The 21,605-nt window shown below is 46.7% G+C and overlaps 1 protein-coding gene and 2 long non-coding RNA genes across 5 annotated transcripts in view; 2 read left to right on the forward strand and 1 right to left on the reverse strand.

The window, feature by feature from the left end:
* pxylp1 (2-phosphoxylose phosphatase 1) overlaps positions 1-10,354 on the forward strand; it is a 24,048-nt gene extending 13,694 nt beyond the window's left edge. For all 3 annotated transcript variants that reach the window (XM_023844854.2, XM_023844863.2, XM_023844872.2), the window contains 3 exons: positions 543-669; positions 5,712-5,851; positions 6,397-10,354. In XM_023844854.2, coding sequence (XP_023700622.2) covers positions 543-669; positions 5,712-5,851; positions 6,397-7,358 — 1,229 coding nt within the window. In that variant the 3' untranslated portion in view covers positions 7,359-10,354. The remainder of the gene's footprint in view (positions 1-542; positions 670-5,711; positions 5,852-6,396) is intronic.
* Positions 4,104-15,432, reverse strand: LOC111860837 (uncharacterized). Its single transcript, XR_002842107.2, has 3 exons — positions 15,260-15,432; positions 13,245-13,352; positions 4,104-4,350 (listed from the first exon to the last, which is right to left on the reverse strand). It is a non-coding gene; the product is annotated as an uncharacterized lncRNA (long non-coding RNA).
* On the forward strand, positions 14,511-17,828 carry LOC111860831 (uncharacterized). Its single transcript, XR_002842105.1, has 3 exons — positions 14,511-14,822; positions 16,777-16,955; positions 17,419-17,828. It is a non-coding gene; the product is annotated as an uncharacterized lncRNA (long non-coding RNA).
* Positions 17,829-21,605: the final 3,777 nt, after the last annotated feature.

Genomic DNA, 21,605 nt, shown 5'->3' on the forward strand with positions numbered 1-21,605 from the left:
CGGTCATACCCTACCGATGGCACGTGATAATCCTTCCTAGTGTGGCTTTCAAAAGCCCCTCACCACTTTTCTGTGAAGGGTAGTGCTGTCACAAGTACTGTAGCACACGCTTAACCGTTGTCTGTCTAAACTATGAATACATTTTATAATGACCTGAAGGCAAACATTTTATTACTGATGGCCATTATCAAAGGTAAACTCATTGTAGTAAGACACAGCTTTCAGTAGTAGCACGGGTGATGTGGACAACTGCACATGTATGCGCCGCAGCCACGACGCATGCACCACGCAGCCAGTGTGTTCGGGGCCTAAGAGAACAGAACAATGCAGTTTCGAGTTTCACTGTAACTTCACATTGGAGAGGTGGGAAATGGGAGGAGTAGCAATGTAGCTAAGCATCCGCGACACAGGCCTGTTCATTGGCCATGTCACTGAATTACATGCTTAAGCTAATAATGTAGGAAAGATATTTTTCCAACACTCATATTAGTCTGTTTTTGAAGACTCCCTCACAGTCCTAACTGCACGGTGTCATCATCCAGGCCACAGCCCAGCCGACTACGAGCTGCTGTCAGTCCAGGTGATGATTCGCCATGGCGACCGGTACCCGCTCTACGCCATTCCCAAAACCAAAAGGCCTGCCGTTGACTGCATGCTGGTGCCCTACAGGTGAGTCGCTACCCACGGCTGCTGCCGTGACGACACCATAAGCACTGTGCCTGACGAGGTGGTGCTATGAGATTGTTAGGCAACCATGGTGAAAACCCCCAGTGAAAATGCATACAAAGGTTATATCTGATAGATATCTGTTTGACTGATTACTGTTTCAGGGAAACTGGCAGTTTAGGTTTCAGCTTCCTCTATATTACTGTCATATCCTAAGACGTACTGCTGAACTCTTACCATAGGAGGGAGTGATATGGGTGTCCTCTTAGCTGTCCAGCCCCACCAGGTTGTCAGCAAGCTGAGTTTAGGCCTTGCCATAGCTAATGTGGGTGTGTGTACCCAGCTGAACGCGTTGGGTGGTTAGAAAAGGCACGTCCTTGGTCAGTACGTCACGTTGCCGAAGGGTGAGCTGCTTCTATTTGTATTCTTGCCTCCAAGGGATGAAAAGCCAGAGGGCAAGGAAGGCAAGGAAGGCAAGCTGCATACAGAGGCCTTGTGTTCCCCAGGCATATGTGATATGTGCAGGCACAACATACATGGATCGGGGGCAGGGGTGGTGGCAAAGGGTGGCTGTGGCCCCCTTTACTGAAATCTGGCCACCTCATTGGCCCCCACTGTCATATATGCATTTTGGTTAAACCAGACCATAACTGTTTCTCTGTGTCCCTGATGATGTACTGATAAAGAATGAGCCCGTAGTGCTGCTCCCGGTTTGTTCCTGGGATGGGCTCTGGTCCCCTCCGCAACCCCAGTTGGGATTAAGCGGTTACGGTGATGGATGGATGGATGGATGGCACCTTAAATATTCCTTTTTTTCTAGATGCCTTAAATTCATATTTAGATTTATGTTCCACCCTAAAATGACTTTTGGTCCCACCCTGGCCATCCCACTGAAAATTTTCTGGCTCCACCACTGAGGCACAGTACCTTCTGTCCAATATGCTGAGCGTTCCTGACGGCTGAGTGGCTGACAGGCAGCTCACCCGTTCCTCTATGATGAGTCCTGAGATGGCTCCCCTCCCTGCCTCAGAGCCACATTCTCACCCATGTGACCTCCGTCACGTCTTCCCCAGCTATGGTTTCTTTGTTCTCATGTTCAACAGCCATTTTTGGTTGAAGTATCTTCCCTTTATGTGACCTGCGGTGGCGGATCATTTCCGGCCATGTCCGCTGTACCAAGTGACCGGCCCAGGAAACTGAAACATCCGTGTGTTTCCACTTTGTGCACAGTGAAAAATCTTTGGGCAGCACCAGTGTGCTGCAGCTGAGTTTTCTGTGGCTGCCACACCCTGGCTGTCAGCCCTGACCGCAAGCAGCTCTCCCCTTTTCCACTGCAGCTGAATGGCCTTTTTGTTACCCGCCCACTTCCCCTGCCAGGTGGGGCTGCACTGTCTGCCTCCTGCCACCACACACACAGTGTGGGCGGCTTTGTACTCGTCACCTGTTCTTCTGCACTGCGTAACCCTCCGACTCTGAAATGGAACCTTTGTCAGATTCCTCAAGGTGTCGAGGAGATGGGGCCTGGTGAAGGCACTGAGGTGGGGGTGCTTTCCAGTTCACATGTTAGTGTCTGGGAGGGGAACCACACTCTCTGTGTCAGAGAGCGCTTTTCACACCGCAGGAATTTTTTTCAGGAACCACAACCTTTTTTCAAGAACCAGGAACTAGGCCCAATTGTAGTTCCTTGGAAGCAGTTCCGGAACCTTTTTTCGTACCTGCTCCAGACTAGGTACTTTTCATCTGAACGCAAACTACTGGGGTCGCGCTTACAGCTGTGGCTTGCTGAGTGGTTGACCACAAGCACCAATGCTAACTTGGAAGTTACATGGAAGTGCAGGGAAAACAGAAGTAGCAGAGCAAAAAATTGAGCAGATGGAGTTACTTTTGTACCTCAGTTACATTTAATGCATCAAATACTACATTTCTTTGCTTGTCTCTCCAATATTTCTGCATTGGAAAATTCGATTGATAACCAACATAGTGGTGGTGGTGAAACTTGCCAGCACTTATTAGCTGAAAGAAAAAAAAAATTCTGTGGAAAACAAAATATCAATCTGCTGGCCAGACTTAATAAGAATTATGGGTCGTATAAATAAAAGGCTGTGTCCTGTTTTGATCGCAAATGATCCCCCTGTAACTAACATAACATAAAACGACTTGTTCATCCTCCATTGTTTTGGAGTGCCAGTGAAGTGTTGCATGTAATTACTTGTGAAGTTTAACATACGACCTTTTGGCATCTCCCATGCGTATTTCGCATAAAGGTCCCAAGCTCCTGTTGTGCAGTGTGAAAGCGACAGACAAAAGTGGCCAGGAGCTACCAAAGTCCCAGGTCTAGACAGCCCAGGAACTTGTGAACAGGAGCCATGTTCCAGGTCCCTAGAATTTCCTTGAGGAACCGATTTGTGGCAGCTTTAAACTGAGAAGTCCGTTGGTTGGTAAAACATTACAGATCATTTTGTACAGTGCCAGACTCCTTCCAGGCTTTTAGTGTAATGTTTATTCATGTCTTTCATCAGTGCTCTACCAACTGTCGATGATTGTGTAACTTATTCCTCTCCTGTTATTAAACTGCTTCTCCTCATCTCTATCTCCTCCTTCTATCATACCAACCGAGCACCACCTCACACAGGGCCAATACAAGAGTGTGGGGGGGGGGGACTGCAAAGGTGGTCGCTTCAGATGGGGAACACACTCTGGATTGTGTCCATTGTGGTACTGAAAAGAGTGTGTGTTACAGGGAGTACCAAAGCCTATTTATAACCAGTGCCATAATCTTCCTACTTTTATTTTTACATCCTGTAATTATGGGAATGGAGCCGTGTTTGAGTCGCCTTTCTGCCACGCTGGCCTGCAGCTCTTCTCAGTGGCTTTTGCTTATTCCACTTCGAAAGAATGTTCCTTCCCCCACCCTGGTATGTGGCATACCCCCTCCATCTCTTCCTCTCTCCCTTCCTCCCTCATTCTACCCCATAATCAAGCAACCAAGCAACCACACACACAGTCCCTAGGTGTCTCCTAATGAGAGCACTTTCAGCCTGGCATGGAGACTGCTACCAGCTGCTGTGGGTTTAATGAGTCTGAAGACACCTTCTAAAGACGTTCATTTCCTTATTGTGGTGAACTTGTGGAAAGTCTGGTTACTTTGTGTGCTCCTGTTGGGTATCAGAAGGCAGACTTTGCTCCTGATTAACAGTGTTGGTCACTCTGCTACATTAGTACAGCTGGTGCTAATTAATCTGTGACTCATTTAGCCCGTGACGTGTAATTCTGGCATACAAATGTATTACAGGCAGATGTATTAAAACAGCCCCCTCCTGGATCTACGCTTGTCACATCACTGTTATCCAACCCGGGTCCCAGGGTGAATGAAATATCCTGAGACTCAAAAGATTCCCTCTTGCTGGACAAGCATGGGGGGGGGGGGGGGGGGCGGGAGTGAGGCTGTTAATCAGAGGCATCACGGTGGGGGAAGCTGCAGCCTGCCGGGGCGAGGATCCGCGTAATTTCCAGGCGGGGTGGGGATGCTAATAAATGGAATTATTCACAGTGGCTGTCGTTGCCCTGCAGACTCAGGTTTCCGCGTCAGCTTCTGCCCGACGGCTGGGGTGTGACTGAGGTGACTTGATCTTTCTATACGTGCCCCAGCCTCCCTCAATCTCAGCACTCATGTCCCGGATCCTGCTACACAACAGAAAGGGGCTGTGTGAATAACCCAGCCAGGTCTGGACCTCTGAGCTCACATATGGGGCGCTACTCACGGAGGGGAAGGGGGGACAAACAAAGAGAAGGAAGGGGAGGGGGTCCGGATGGCCCAGTGTTGGCTATACAAAGTAGGACTAGCCCTTCAGTATTGTGGTCTCGGGGGGGGGGGGGGGGGGTTGCACTGTGGTACCCCTGGACACAATGCTGCTCAGCCCTCAGGGTGCACTACCCTCTCCTGATCAGACTGTATGTGAAATTTAGCCCCTTGCAGCATGACATGAGGGAGTTGACTGGTCTGGGTGGGTTTTCATCTATAGGGCTTCTGGGAAGTCCAGCTGTGTGACGCAGTGGCAGTGGTGAAGAGAGATTTCAACACGGTACTGTGTGTTAGGCGTCTGACTGCTCATGTGTGAAGGAAGTCGGCTCTGAAATCCTAGCTCTGTGTGTGTGTGTGTGTGTGTGTGTGTGTGTTTTACAAAACCAACATATTCCTTTAGTAAGGTGATATGAAGGAATGTGTTTCAGTCCTTGTGTTTCCTTGTCTCAAGTTTTCTTTAAATGTCAAGCCGGTCTGTTGATTTAAATACATTTTATCTAAAGATACTTTACTGGATAAATATTTTTTTTTAGGTTTTACATGTTTAATCAGCTGTCAAAAAAGATTAATGTAGGGTGTTCACAGATTGTTATAATTCTTCCGTGACGTGATCTTTGCAGTTTAGTGATTTAGCGGTAATCTTTTTGATGTGCGGTGTCTTAGCGCCCTCTGGTGGTAGATATGACAACCACACCGACTAAAAGACATCAAATCACTGAAAGAATAGTTAGCTTACCTAAAGTTTACTTGGCTGAGCTGTCAGCACAAAGCTTCATAACCATCTTCTGGGGGAGTATAAGGACCTGTTTTGTGTTGTTTCATGCTGTGTTTACAATTTTAGGTGGGGACAGTTTATATTTCAGCACGCTTCGTTCTGAACATTGAGGATATGATGATGTTTTTGTGGGCTGTCTTTGACCCTGCAGTGTGTCTGTAGCTGCCCTAACTCTAACCAGGAAGGGGGCGGCGTTCTCACAGAGCGATCTGCTGTCTCTGCCCCCCCTCCACCCCGAGACGCCCAGGCTGCCTGCCCTTTATTCCTCGTTCCCAGCTATGTATAGGTCCCTGCGGGCTCACCATGTCCTAAACCCCACCCACTCCCCCACAGCCACCCCGGCCAGCTGCAGCTGTGAGGAACTGCCCGTCATGTGGGGATACGCAGCAGACCCACAGCTTGCTGAAGAGTGTGAACTTGTTCGCTGTGTTATCTGATGGAATAATTAACATCCCCCCCTCCCCACAGGAGCCCCTCCCACCCACTGCTGGCCACTTTTATCAATCACATGTCTTGGGGAGGGCGTGGACGCTGGGACCCCACGTTGAGCGCCCTGCCCCGCCTCCCCAGTCACAGCATGTGTGAGATGGGGGAGCTCACACAAACGGGTAAGACCGTGGACTGTTAAAGGGGAGGGTTAAAGTTCTCAGGGTGTGCTGTCTCATGCACTGCATCTGCCGTACAGTCCAACTGAATAAGTAGAGGTCATCAGGCTTTGATAAATCTGTATGAGCTATGATAAAGTTTTCCGTTTGATATTATTTTGCTTCAAAGCAGGTAAGGGAGCAACGTGTGGCTCAGTTGGCTAAGCCTGTGTGCCTGTAATCAGAGGGTCACTGGTTCAAACCCAGCCTCAGCACCTCTGCGGGTCCTTGAGCAAGGCCCTTAACCCCCAGCTCACTGGCCGCCCTAACAGGTGGCTGCCTTTGCGGACAGCTTACTCTACGAAGAGCAAGTTAAGGGAGGCGTAAAAAAGACTATTTCCCCACGGGGATCAATAAAGTATCGATTATTATTATTATTACACAAACACGAAATAAAAGCTGAAGTATTATCTGTATGTTCCCTGATACCATTTCCTTTATGCTCAGAGGTGTACTGAAGCTTGTATCTTCCCGTAAGCAGACCTCTGCTTCTCTCTTGCCTCATACAGGCATCGTGCAACACCTGCGAAATGGACAGCTCCTGCGTGACGCCTACATGAAGCGGCACAGGCTGCTGCGGCCTGGCTGGACGGCCCGGCAGCTGTACGTGGAGTCGACGGGCAAGAGCCGCACGCTGCAGAGCGGCCTGGCTCTGCTGTACGGCCTGCTACCGGACTTTGACTGGGCCGAGGTGCTGGTGCAGCATCAGGCCAGCACGCTCTTCTGCGGGGCTCACTGTGACTGTCCCGCCCGGAACCGCTACCTGGAGGAGGAGCAACGGCGGCAGTATCGACTCCGCGTGGCGGACACCGAGCTGGACCGCACGTACGCGGACATGGCGCGGATGGTGGGCGTGGCCCCGCGGCAGCTACGTGCCGCCAACCCTGTCGACTCTCTGACATGCCACCTTTGCCACGGCCTGAGCTTCCCATGTACTGCGCAGGGCTGCCTATCGCCACGGCAACTGGCCATAATCAAGCGGCAGCAGCTGGAGGATGAGGAGGACCGGCGTCGCCTGGGGCTATACCACCGCTACGCGCTGCTGGCTGCGCACCCCTTCCTGAACCGTACGGCGGGGTGCATGCTGCGCGCTGCAGAGGGCCGCGATGGCGGGGAGGCGCTGGCGGTCTTCTCGGCACACGATGTGACGCTGGTGCCGCTGCTGAGCGCGCTGGGGCTGGCCAAGGCCCGCTTCCCGCGCTTTGCCGCGCGCCTGGTATTCGAGTTGTGGCGGATCCCACCGCAGCCCCGGCAGGAAGATGGCAGCTCAGAGCGCCAGCGGCTGTTCGTGCGCATACTCTATGATGGCGAGGACGTCACCTTCCAAACCGCCTTCTGCCAGTCTCGCGAGCGCCACCCTGGCCAGCCCCTGTGCCCCTTTGACAACTTCCTGTCGTTTGTTCGCAGGGATATGTTCAGGACCCTCAACGCCACCAGCTACCAGGAGGCCTGCCACAGGCGGCCCGTCTAACGGGGGATACCTGTCCCCAAAGTGTCCCAACCTGTTACTTCCTTTTTGTCGCAGTAGCATTAGCTGTGACTCACGCTCTATTGCTACAAAAAAACCTTCTGTAAAATCATGATTCTTCCCTTCAAAATATAATTTTGTGTGCATTACTTTGTGCATGTGTGTGTATAATACATACAGTGGTGGCCAAAATTATTAGAACACTTGGCATTTTTAAGAGGTCTCAGTTGTTTTTGTTGAAGTGGCCATTAAAATATCCATAAAACGAATGAATTCTAAAAAGTCATCATCATGCTGTATAAACCATAGAATAGAGCCACCATAAGGAAATTTAGGTCATGTTCCTTACAAAAAACAAGCTAGGCTTATTTCACTGTCAATGGCACACAATCATGTTTCTTCACAGAAGAAGCCAAATTACTTGTTTAATCACTGTCAGGTGTGATCATGGTTGCACTGATGGTGAATCAAGAGTCTTACAGCTGAGTGATTCTCTTGAATGTACAAGGTCTATCCTGCTCATTAAGTGATTGGTAACATCAGGGTTTGTCACTGAGGCCGACCACCAGTTGGTATAAATTCAAAGCCTCTATTAGTAGTCCTGAAGCACATGTTGCTCTTCTTTGAACATAGCTAAGGTGAAGAAGGAGCTAACGAGTTCGATTAAAGGCCCTTCTTGATGCTGGCTGGAGTTACCGCCGCATAGCCAAGGACTTGAGATGCAGTCCAAGCACTACAAAGTACACTTTAGACTGCCATGATGCCCCCAATTCACACTAGAACCGAAAGGGAAGAGGGAGGAAAAAGAAACTTTGAGACAGACAAATGAAGCATCTAAAAATTTTCAGTCTTAAGGACAGAAGAAAGACCTCACGAGAACGGCGTGACGAGATCAACACCACAATGACTAATGGTGCATCAGTGTCCTCAAGAACTGTGTGTCGGAGACTGGGAGAAGAAGGACTTGTTGGCAGAATAGCAGCATAGAAACCATTTTTGAGAGAGAACAATATAGTGAAATGCCTGAAATTTGCAAAAGAACACAAGAAATGGAAAAAGGAAGATTGGTATAAAGTGTTGTGGACTGATGATTCCAAGTTTGAACAGTTCGGCGACAAGCAAAGAGTGTATGTTTGACGGAGGAAGTGGGAGAGATATAAAAAGGAGTGTCTCTTGCCAACAGTTAAACACGGAGGGGGTAGTATTATGGTGTGGGGTGCTATTTCAGCCTCAAGAACAGGTGACTTAGTGAAGATTGATGGCATCATGGATAAGAAAGTATACCACAACATTCTGGTGAGGCATGGAGTACCATCTGATAGTCATCTTATTGGGCCTGGATTCATTTTCCAAGAGTACAGTGACCCTAAACATTCTTCTAACTATTGCCGGAACTACCTGCGACAGGAGTAGTCTGCTGGAATACTGAAAATGATGGACTGGCCCCCTCAAAGTCCAGACCTCAACCCCATCAAGCAAATTTGGGGCGAGTTGGAAAATAACCTGGACAGATCTATTGTACATTCAAAAGAAAGCCTTTGGCTTGAGTTGCAGAAGGCATGGGATAACGTTAGTGTTGAAGTTCTCAGGAAATGCACTGACACTATGCCAGAGAGATGTTCAATTTCAATTTCAAAAAACTTTATTTGTCCCCGAGGGGCAATTTAAAAGGCATAGAGGAGCAACGCGCACAAATAACAGTAGTAACATTAAACGCAACCGATGACACACAGACACACAATAAACTATGAACATAATAAATGACTTAAAGTACAGAGGCAATAGTATGCATGATGATGAAAGTGGGGAAAAAAAAAAAAAAGATGTGCTGCCGTAATTGCTGCAAAAGGTGGACACAACAAATATTAAAGTTAAAAGTGGATAAAAACAGTAGGACTCACTTCATCTGATATTTGTTGTACTCAGCAAAACCATCTGCATATTTCATGAACATTATGAAATGAAATCATGTTTTGGAGGCAAAAAAGGTCAATATTTTCAGATCTGTCAGGTGTTCTAATAATTTTGGCCACCACTGTACATACATATACGGCGTATGTAAATGTCATGCCATGTTCATTAAGTTATATATGTTTGTTAGATTATATTCATATATGTCGTGTGTGTCACTAGTCACTTTGGATTTTAAAAGGAAACTTCACTTTAATAATAACTGAACAGGGGACTTGTTTAAGCAAGACTCATTTCTGAACAGACCTTGTGCCGTTTGTCAAGCCAGAGTTCAGCACTACTGAGATTAATCAGTAACTCGCATGCAGGGTGAACATGTGCTAAATTAACAGTTAAAGGTTTTCTATTACTCATAGATAATCTGATTTCCAGTAGATGATACAATGTAAATACCAACATGGTGCTGTTTCAGGAGATCTCCCGAAGCTTCTGCCACCTTTTGTGGAGGGAGTACTCAGAAGTGGGTTGGCATTAAAAGCTGCGTTTATTAACCTGGTCAGGTAATTAATGAGATTTTAAATAGTGGAAAACTGACTGTCCTCGGTGTGATTTTTTTTGCACAAGTTGCCATGGAAGCAGGGTTTGTTTACTTCTTCAGACACTAAAGGAAGGTACAGACGTTCCTCTACTGTATAAATGCAGATATTTTCTCAAGATATTTTCTATAGGTGAATTAGTTTTAATACATATTTTAAGCAAATCTAGTGTTGAACATGAAGGTGTTTTACTATTTTGCAATTTGTATGTGTCCAATCTACAGATGTTTATTTTAGTGCAGTCAATTCGTGAACATTTCCCAGTAAATAAAAGTTTATGAAGGTCCCCCTGATAATTCTGCTATTTTTATGGCTGTACCATCTTTCTAATCATAGTATAGGGTATGGTGTTTTGTAAACCATGTTATTACGATTTAAAAATCTATACATCGATGTATTTTGTGTGTACAAGGGTTTGCTGAGATGAAAAAAAGGTGTAAAATTTCATAATGTATACTTAAATAAATATTTTTTTTCCATATTTAAGAAGAATTCCGTTTCATTGGATAAAGCCTGCCCTCTAGTGGTTGGGAGCTGAATGGGCATAAATATGATTTCTGCCAGGTCAGTTCAATCGCTCACACCTCCCCATTTGGAAAAACAGATTAATGTCTAGGAGGACGAAATGTTTGCTGGATAACATGCAGTGAGTATTTTTAAGTAAAAACCTGAAAAAAATGTGGTGCACCTGTACCCTTACTTGGGTAGGTGTTTCCCTGATGATACAACTCATTGGAAAGAAGCCTCTTCCACCCCAATGTCTGCCTCCAACACTGATACCTCTCCAGTTAATGTACAACTGCACATGGATGGGGGGCAAGGTTCACCAGTGGGTTACTCAGTTTGATAGTGCCTCTAGTGGGGAAAGAATGAACTGCTCACAGATGACATCAGAAAAATGGTGATGCGGGTGTGGAAGGCAGGGGGGCAGGGCCTCAGGAGAGCCGGGGGGCGCATTGGCACATGGAGCAGGCCGCTGACAAACACTCTGCAGCTCACAGGGCGGTGTGGAAACTGAGTAGCTGACAATAATGGATGAGGTTGTTAGCGAGAACAGGCCGACTACGCTGTGGTTGTACAAACACCCCCGGTAACAGGTATGTAGGCTGTCCAGTGACTGTTTAGGTGACACTACCCCATCCCCCCCCCCCTACAATCTATGTGTCCTTGGAGTAGGGGGTGGGGGTTAATGGACAGGAATTGGAGAAGAGTATTTCCCCATCTGCTGTCCACTGCTCCTCCCCTGACAGATGCCAGCTACTGTCTTTGCTGGGTGTGGGGCATTATGATGGATGACTGGCGGGAATAAGAGAGTTGATTAGAGTCATGTCTCACGGGCAGACAGATGCTGACAGACGGTTCAGGGAAAATGATTTCTTGATACAGCCCAGCTGGCCGTCACACATTCCTTAAAGTAAATGAATACAAATTGGCTGCAAAATTAGTATGGATGAAGTATAAATAATAATAAAAAGATGATAAAATATTTCATTTTTTAACAATGCAATGTATCCTTCGCCTTATCTCTTCACCATGATGTAATACAACTATCTATAAACAGTGGTGGGGGTCACCTTCCAACAAAAAGGGATATATTGCCATGTTAATGTACCAGGCCTGATGACAGGCTCTGCATGTAATGGTTATTAATGCATTAGTTACGCATGGAAAGACTGACCGAAACCCAGGAACGCTCGTTAAGCACAAGACGAATGCATCCATGGGAGCAGAAAACAAAGGCAGCAGCTGTAGCGTTATGGCTGTACGAACGCACTTCTCTCGTGGGCGGGCCCCGTGTGTGCGTCGGGCGTGAGATGAGCCACAAGGTGACCACAAAGCGCAAGCTTCCAAGAAGCCATGGTCGCTATGGTTTTATTCAACCTGATTACTGCTGGTTAATGATCAACCTCTCCAAGCTGGATGCTGCATAGCAGCAAAGCTTTTAACGGGGCCACAGGAAATCCTACACGGACCCATCAGCTCTGTTGTTTATATGAATCTGTGTCTCCCATGTAATGTTGTATATAGACACAAGCCGGGTGGAGTGAGTTGCTGACATGTACTGTTTTCTTACGCCTCCAGCCTGTACCTGGTTTTTGCCCTTATTGATTTTGACGTCCCCTCTAGTTTTGGCCCAGCCAAGGGGCATGGGATTGGTGCCATCGTACTTGTTCAGTTGGGGATTACAGCCATCCGGCAGATGACGGCACACCGGTAGCCGACGGTGATGAGGAGGGAGCATGTCTGCGGTTGGCCGTTTTGTTTATCTACCTCAGTCTTAAATCTCCGTGAGGGGAACATGGCATCACAACAACAACAACAGCGCGGGCGTGTAATAACAGGAGGAACACCGTTGTGCATATTAACAGATTAGCGTCCCGTCACCTGAACCCATCCGCCATCCAAGGTCGTGCCGCTCGCCTCTCTGATTAACGAGCCGACGCTTGTCACTTCGGGCTGGTGGGACAAATCGACGGCTGCTGTCGCAGGCGATGATTCACACACGTGAGCACCGTCGGCATGAGGCTCCCCAGCCTTCGCCAGGTTTTCCAGTTAAACGAGGGGATTTATTCTATGCTTTGGAAGGTGCTGAGTATTAATGCAGCCAAGCTGTTTTAGAGCAGGGTGGGGGGGCCGGGGTGCTCTGGTCAACCCTCCTGTTGCTCTGACATATATTCTAAATGCATAGTATGCTGTTACCCTTCCAGAAACTACACTTGAAACCTGTAGAACTTATTAGCTGATCTCAAATAGGTTTTTGTGAAGATGAAATTGTACATTAAATTCCTGTGATACAGTTATACACATACTGGTTCAGTACCACTAAGCCTCATAACCAGTAAAACAGATCTCCTGGTGAGCAATACGGAAAAATGCTGAGGTCATTTATCTTAAAGGCCATTTAAAACTAGCTGGGAAGTATACTGTAATTCAGCTAGGAAAGGTTCTATATGAACATTCCCTGGGGTTGTCTATGGCATCCATACATCCACCCATTTTCTGAAACCACTTGTCCTATTCAGGGTCACAAGGGTCCAGAGCCAATCCCAGAGGCTATGGGCGCAAGGCAGGGAACAACCCAGGATGGGGCACCAACCCACCCAACCAACTCACACCTATAGGCAATCTGGTAACTCCAAACAGTCTCAGCATGTTTTTGGACTGTGGGGGAAACCCTACGACCACATGGGGAGAGCATGCAAACTCCACACACATGGAACCCTGGCAGACAATTGAACCCAGGTCCCAGAGGTGTGATGCAACAGTGCTAACCACTGCATGACCATGCCGCCCCCAGTCTATGGCGGTGTTTATGGTCTATGGTACTCACCCATTCGGCCTGTCCTTATAGACGGGGGGATCCCCTAAACGTGAACCTCACCTCCAGTGTTCCTTGGAGAGATTAGAGGTTGCAGAACTCCATCCCTTTCCTCAAGCTACTCATGCAGTCCCTCGGTCCCACAGATCTACATCTCAACAGCAAGTCAGCCTGCAAAAAGCATCAGATTTAGATATTATTTTAGCCAAGCTTAGCACTAGTAAATCGATGGGTAAATCACCCTGTAACCTGAAGTGTACCCAGGCCTCTCTGGCCACAGACACTTTCTTGACCCCTGATTCATATCTCCCAGTCTGCTGAGCTTTAGACAAGGGGAAGTAGGTGTGTGCTATGGGGACACAGAAGACCTAGGGAGGCTAGGTGATGAACTGCTGGTCTGACAGCTTAGCTTCTGCTAAGGAGCTATGGCTTGCCACCTCAAACTCCTCGCTCCAGACTGTTTGCACACTCACAAAGGGTCTGCCTGTCACTGCTGCGAATGAACTCAGCATGACCGTACAGCTGTCTAGAAATCTCACTGAACGGGAATCAGCTTCTCTCCCCTATGTATATATTAATGTGCACAGAGATAAGGGTTTAAAGCCAGGGCTACTAGTATACTGAAACATGAAGCAGTCAAATAAAATGTACTAAATAAACATCATAAATATACATTGTACATATAACGATGATTTTTTGTTTTCCTTGTTTATTTAATAAGTTTTTGCAAATGTTAATGTAGTGTATACAGTAATCTTTTAAAAATCGATCGTGTAAAATTTATGTCCCTCAGGAAACCGAAGCAAAGATCTTGCTGTACACTAGGTGGCAGTAGCGGTCCGGTTTAGAGAGCTTCAATCACATCACTGCCGCTTTGTCATTCACTGCTTACGACTCCGCATAGCTTGTAATCAATAAACGAAAAACGGACTCCCTCACTCGGCAAACGAAGGAACCGATGAGTCATCTTGAAAAAAAAAACCTGATGAGTTAAAAAAAAAAACTTCAAAAAGGTGCCTGATTATCAAAGTGTTGATATTTTGTGGCGTTTTCGTTTAATTATTTAGGTAAATTCAGGACACGTATCCACGTAATGTGCCCCCGATCAAGACCTAATATTATACGAACGATTGGTTTTTGTATGGCGAGGCAGTTTAATAAAAGAATGATATTATTAATGACTAACTGCTCGTTTAGACCATCTTGTCATTCACTTGTGATTTATAAGGCGATTTAGGAGGGTAACACCTGAGACAAACCGGTGCAATTAACCATGTTTCATCCTCTAAAACAAAAGAGCTTCGTGCTTGCTTCCTGTATCACGTCTGCACAGCACCCTTCCTCTGCCCCCCTCCACGAGTGGTGCGCAAATGGCCGGGTGCGATTCCCCGAGAAGCATATCCGCGTCATTGGGAAATGATCGGGAAATGTCCAGCTTAAGTAAGGCATCACTAATGCGCCTCGGAGCGCTACGCTCATCCGCGAAGCCCGACTAAATGGCGGCTTCGGCTGCCATCCACCGAGCAAAGTGCGGGGATCATCCCTGAGACTGTCAGAGGGGAGCAGACAGCGGCATCCCCCCGCCGGCCTCGCCCGGAGACACCCGGCAGGGGGGAGCTCCTCCACCTCGCCGTTATTTCTGTAAGCTGAAAGCTCAAAAGTCAAAAGCAGCTCACTAATTTAGGCAAAATTTTTAAAAATGGGATTTTTGGATTCCATTAAGTTACAGCAAAAAGAGATGGATATAGAGGACGACAAAAATAGGCCTACATATGAGCTTATGGCAAATAACCCACACCACAAACTAAATGTAAACCGAAATGGGTTTATAACCACAACAGCGACTGGAAACGAAGTATGAATAATATGGTATGAGAGATGTAATAAGTGATGAAACTCGCACAGTAACTCTGTACGTAAACTGGATAAATGAGAGAGGAACGGAACTGGCGCTGCTAGTTATCCCGTTTACCAGGTAACGTCCACGTCAGCGGCCTTTAACTGCATGAGTAAATTCCACCGGGACATAAAAGGCTATAAGGTTTGACAGAAAAGCCGTTATTTAAGCTACAGTTTACCCTAAACGTCGTCTTCATGCGGCGGTAGCTGCACACATACACAGGTACATCTGGGGACCTGAGGGTAAGCCGAGGCGCGCCCCCTCGCGGTCAGGGTGTGGGTGGGTATCAGCGCGAGAGTTTCATGGCCAAGAACAGCACATTTTGTCTTCTTTCTGGGGTAACTTTGATAAATGATTCCACAGTTAAAGTCTTATTATTCCGATACATTTATTACTGACATTTCAAGAAAAAAATAAATACTAAATAGCATATTGAACTGTTCAAGCAGTCTGACTTTTCCAGCACCGCCTGATCTCTTTCTAATATCTATCGTTTCAGAAACTTCCAGTGATTAACGACAGAAAACAATTAACTGTGGCACCTGCGCGACCGCGTGTCGCGCTCCCGCAGTTATAAATGACACGCGATAACACTGACTCACGTGCGGCGTATTTGCGCGTTTCTCCAGTCGTGGTTTATTTTGTGTGTGTGTGAGTGTGTGAGAGACAGAGAGTGAGAGAGAAAACTCATTGGTTAACATTCTGAAGCGTTATTGTAGAATGCTAAGTTGTAAAAAATGTTTGTTTTCAACCGGCTCAATTTTAAAATTGTCAGATAATTTTGTTTCTAAATTCCCTCCAGTCTCACTATTGGGCCTGGGTATCTACTGGGTGAGATTGAAAAGAAAACCAGTGGTATCACTCATCCCGAGCTTCCAAACCTAAAAGGTAGTAGGGATGTGCGGATCAATATTCTATCAATCTGAAGGCTTTCATTTTGAGAATCGATTCTAACGTTAAAATGTCTATTTTTTACCTTGAAATTTAATTGTCTATATTATTATAAAGAGCAGACATAAGAAATGGGGCAAGGCCACCCATAAGTGGGGAAAAGGGAAGTTTCCCAGAGAGTATAAGGAAATGGCACGACCAAGGTCTTGAACGGGGGCACATTATATGAACGATTGGTTTTTGAAATAAGACAACATTTGCGTGTCTAACCGGTTAGTTCTCGGTTGCTGCCAGCAAAGACCCTCCTAACCTTCCATCTCTCGTTCGGTACCAGCAATACCAACCTCGCATCAATCAAAACTGTATCGAAAAGACAATCGATGGTACCGGCCATCACTACGATAGGGCAGACAGTGGCAACAGGTGAGGGGATTGAGAAATACCGGCTTATAGGAGAGTGACGCTCTCGGAAACCGTTGGCGAGCATGCGGACACGTGGCTGTACCTGCATACCACAACGGTCTCCCAATAAACGGTACGGTGCCGTCAGTCTTCCGACGCCTGTGTTTGTGCTTCATGGTCTTTGGCTAAGTTTATCTGTGACTTGCCCCCGTCGATGGAGGCTGAAATGACAAGTGAAAGCTCTGCCAGACGTTGTATCGGAAGAGGAATGGTTTTAATCTTGTTCTGCTAACGCTCTCCCACTGCTTTGGCAGGGAGGGGGCTCCTTTTTAGAAATAACTTCATGAGCCCCCCTTTGGAAACATGCACACAATAAAGCTCACATCTGGCGTTCTGTTGTAGGACAGACAAACTCCTGTCTTCACCGACTGACATAATTGCAGCATGATGGATTTAGCTGCGTTTGGTGACGGCAAGGTTTTACTGCGGCCGACGGACGCCGGAAGGTCCTTTGATGGATTCGTGGCAGCCCGGTGCGGCAGGTCCCAGATGGCTGCTTGAACAAGTAGACAAGGAGGAAGGTAGGGAGGGAGAGAGAGAGGAGAGAGAGAGAGAGAGAGAGAGGAGAAACAGGGTGGTTGGGGGCGCCTGGGTGGAGGGGGGCTAGTACCTGAAATGGTGGAGGTGGGGAACGATAGAGCAGTGGTAAAAAGGGTGATAAATAAAACAAGCATGAGAAGAAGTCCTGAAATTAAAGACATGCAGGATATATTTTAGTGGCTAATGAAAATGGTAATACAAATTAAAGTATAATGTTTATTATATTAATAATACTTATTATATTACTCACCTATGATGCTTAGCCTACATTGTAGCAACGACATTTTTTAAACCTTCAGCAAGTGGGCATTTTTGACTGCTACACAGTTTCTTCTCAACATCAGGTATCAGATCCATTTTTGAATCAGTTAACAAAATTGTCATCTCAGTGGGTGTCTCAGGTGTAAATCAGGTGCAAATTAATATTTCCCCAAAACCCTGCAGGTCTGCAAGCCGCTGAGGACAGGAGTTGGATGACATAGCCAGCAGTGGAGACCCAGCAAGCTGTGTTCCAGCAGAGGGCCGAGGACACGAGGACAGCAGAGGGCCTGAAGGACCAGGGCCGTGCTGTTCAGGTAGCAGCCTGTCCCAGCAGAAGGACAGACTGCGCATTTGTCATGTCATATTTGTCAGAGCAGAGCGTGTGGCGGCGGTTTGAGTCGCACTTAAGCAAATACAGGAATGATTGAACCCTCGAGGCTCTGGTTTAGTTTTGATTTACGGCAGCTCATATTAGGGGTCATTAAGAAAATAATCATGATTTATAAATCCTTTTTTCGTAAAGAGGAGGAGGGGGAAAAAAGGAGTCCAAGCAGGCTGAGCAAATTGAGTTTGGGCTTTGCGATATCGTTTCTCCATCAGCGTCTGTGAAAGGACCATTTCTCAGGTCCAGTCACGGCGCCGTTATCACCATCCATCACTCTCGGGGGGGTTGGGGGGGGAGCTCTTGGCCACTGGTTCCCAGTACTGCAGGTCACCTGTTGCATGCTTTTCACTGGGTGCCCATTTCCTCAGCGATGTTCTTTATCTGTGTGTGTGTGTCTGCGTGTGTGTGTGTGTATGTGTGTGTGGATTAGGTTTACATTGCATTATGGGGACCACATGTCCCCAACAATGTAATAAAAACCTGTTATTCTAACATTGTGGGGTCCTCACAAAGATCTGTGAATGCATCAAAAAAGTAAATATTCTGTTTGGTTACTTATAGTTAAGGTTAGGGCTGGGTAGGGGTTAGTGTCCTCATGTTGGGATTAGAGTTTTCCCCTTAGAAATTCAATTCAATTTTTCAATTCAATATTATTTATATAGCACATTATCACAACATTACATTGTCTCAATGCGCTTTACATTTCTGCCTCGTAAGGATCCCCCATTGAGTAAGCCAAAGGCAACGGTGGCAAGGAAAAACTCCCTAAGAGGAAGAAACCTTGGGAGGAACCAGACCCAAAGGGGGAGCCCATCCTCCAGGGGCCGGAAGATGAGTCAAACAAACAATGATGAGACAACAGAAATGAATGGAGAGTCCCCACAAAGATATAATTAGAAACCTGTGTGTGTGGATGTGTGTGTGTATGTGTATAATATGTATACTGTATTTAGTTGTTTTTCTTAATGCTATTGAAGTAGAATTAAATTTAATTATCATTAAATATTAATTATTAGATAAATAATTACATTTGGGGACGCTGTATGCGCTGGTGTGCCTTTTTTGCTCCGACGAGCCCTTTTGCCATACGTGTGTTTGCATGCGTATTCGGTACCCATCAGCTCCGAGATCAGGCCCATCAGGGTACCGCCGTTCAGTATGAAGAGTGTGTCTGCATGTACCGTGAGTTTGCACACGTCGCAGTGCAGGTGAGGGGAATGTGGATGGAAGGAGCGGGGGAGGAGAGGGCACACGTGACCCTGCATCTCTCATTGCACCCTGCCGTGATTATCTACGTGTGCATTACCCCCTCCCCCCCGTCTCTGTTACCCCTCATAAACCTGCACTGCTGTCCCCTGTTTACCCTGCATGGCCTCCCTTTCTCTCTGTCCCTTTTCCTGCGTGCTGTCCCTCTCCCCAGCAATGCCATTTTGATTCTTGAGTAAAGTGGGTCAGGCATTGCTCAGATCTCTGTCCCAGGAGAACCTCCCCCTCCGATGCTCAAGGTGCGCAAGGAGAGTGGCGACTACCAGAGGGACATAGCATGCTTTGCATGTTGCTGCCACAGCCCTGCTCCCCTCCTTTTGACGTCTCCCTTCGAGTAAAGCAGTGCTTTTCCCCCGCGTTAACGCAGCCCGCTCACGTCTGTGTGCGTCATCGAGCGAATGACTTTCGGCATGTGTCATCGTCAATTCCACGCCTTGCGTTCGTCTGCCTGGCAGACGGCCGGTAGACTTTCCCACAGCATCAGCCGCGATTCGCTGCGAGTTTTCACTTTTAGTCTCTTTGTGTTCTCCTCCGCTGGAGCCGCATCGATTTTGGTGAAGGTCAGTCTGAAGGCATTTATTTACTTTGTGATCCTGGAGATTTTTTTACATTCCGACTCTCCTTCACATGAAATATAGTCCTTAATTTAGGCCCAGACTCTTGGCCACTGCTTAGTATTCATTATTTCAACAGCAAATTAATAGTTCGGTCGGTTCCACTTTACAATAAGGCTACCCATATAAAGAGTTTATGGTTTATAATCTGGTTATTAATTAGGTTGTAACACTCTGTAAAATATTAATAGACAGTTTTAAACAAGTTATAACACAGTTTTCTTTTTATTGATGAATTACTACCATTTACAAGTGCCAAAAGGGAGTCTAATTGTAAAGTGGTTCCAGTTTGGTCTTCCAAGCTAAGGGAATTTGTTTATTTGTTATTAAAGTGTATGGTTTTTGGATAAAGTGTATAACCTGTACATTACATACAAAGCTAGGTAAACCCCTGGGTTTGAGTGGTTCCACCCAATGCAAACAATGCCTAGAAGAGCAGTAAATTCATCACAATCGCCATGGTAATGAGCGTTTTTTTTTTTTTTGAGCGGAATCTGAAACGCTGGTGTGGTTTCATATCGATGTGAAACAGGTCCTCTTTCCCTCTTGGCGAGCAACGTTCCTAGCGGCAGTAGGTGGTCTGCTGCAGGTCCGTGTCGAGGAGGCTGTCAGTTCGTGTTAAAGCTTTTCAGAGTGTGTGCACCGTCAGTAAAGGTAGAACGCTGCTTTTGCATTTGTATTTATGCTTTTCACGCAGCACACGTGCTTATGTGGAGTAACAAAAATGTAATTTGTATTGAATAGCTGCCATTGGTACCACCACATTATACAGTAATGGCTTGGTAATAGATTTATACTCAGAGCAACTTAAAATGCCGCACATTCGGATGTATCTTTACTCCTCTGTGTGTGTGGAGCTTGCCTGTCCTCAGGCTCATGTGGATTTCCTCTGGGCACTCTGACTTCTCCCCAAAGGCACGAGTTTTAGGGAAATTTGCCCTTAGTGCGATATTGCGTGTGACTGTGTCCTGAGATGGACAAACATGTCATCCAGAATGTGTCTAGTCTGCTGGATAAGCAGTTATGGAAGACAGGTGGATAGATGGAATCTTTGTTCAAGGAAGAGTCAATTCTAGGTCTTTGAATTGACAGCCATTTGCTGTCTTTGGCTGCCTCTCTGCCTGCAGCTGTAAACATGCAGACAGCATAATGGGGAACAAACTGGTAAAGTGAGACGTCTTCATTTTGGGGGTCGAGGCAGAAACTGGAAAGGTGAGAAAAGGGAGAAGTGGGTAGGAGTGCCTGGCCCGCGCTGGGCGTGTGCGCCTTGGAGCCCCGGCCTGTGCCAGCACAGGCAATGCCATGCTGAAGTGGCAGATGGCGTCTCCGCGATGCCCGCAGAATTGCGATTGGATCGCTGTCCCGGTACCGCTGTGATCGACCTCTCCCCATGCCGGGAAGAAACACAGAAACTCGTTTGTTCAACCTTGATTTCATTTAACTGCCAAGAGAAACGGACTGGAAGAAAGAGGGAGATAGAGGGAGGGAGGGAGGGAGATAGAGAGAGAGAGAGAGCAGGATGAAGGCGTGACAGATTCTAAACCGTTTCTGTATCTCCTTGTATTCTGGATATATAGACAAAAAATAGCGGAAAACAACTCCTGTGACTCGATATACCTCAATATGGACACTGGCTGTGTTTCACAGGAAAAATCTGTAAGGCTATATGGAATTATGATTGTATATTTATTGTCCCTGTGGCCTTTTTGCGAAGGGGATGCAGGGTGGTTTGGGCAGGTTGACATGCTGGACAGATAATCCAAAGGAATCAACAAAAGGCGGTGATGACTGAAGTGAGGACTGATACCTGGGGGGAAGTAAAAATCTTCTGGGCCACGTTAACCCACTTCATTTAAATCAGAACTGAAAGGGCATTTTTTCCATTTCCATCAATAAAATGAATTTTTTTTCCCCCCGTCAACCATTTAGAGAATAAGGCGACATGTAGTCAATCCATTTTTTTTTGTCCAAAAAACTGTCGTCATCTTTTGTTGCACTGTCACGACAGAGCTGCCCCCACTGCCACCCCAGGCCCCTTCAGCCCCCCCATCTAGCTGTTGTGCTCTGCAAGCACTTTTACGTTTAACATAATACACTTCCCCCAG

Source organism: Paramormyrops kingsleyae, chromosome 17 (genome assembly GCF_048594095.1).
Source record: "Paramormyrops kingsleyae isolate MSU_618 chromosome 17, PKINGS_0.4, whole genome shotgun sequence".
NCBI classification, from domain to species: Eukaryota; Metazoa; Chordata; class Actinopteri; order Osteoglossiformes; family Mormyridae; genus Paramormyrops; species Paramormyrops kingsleyae.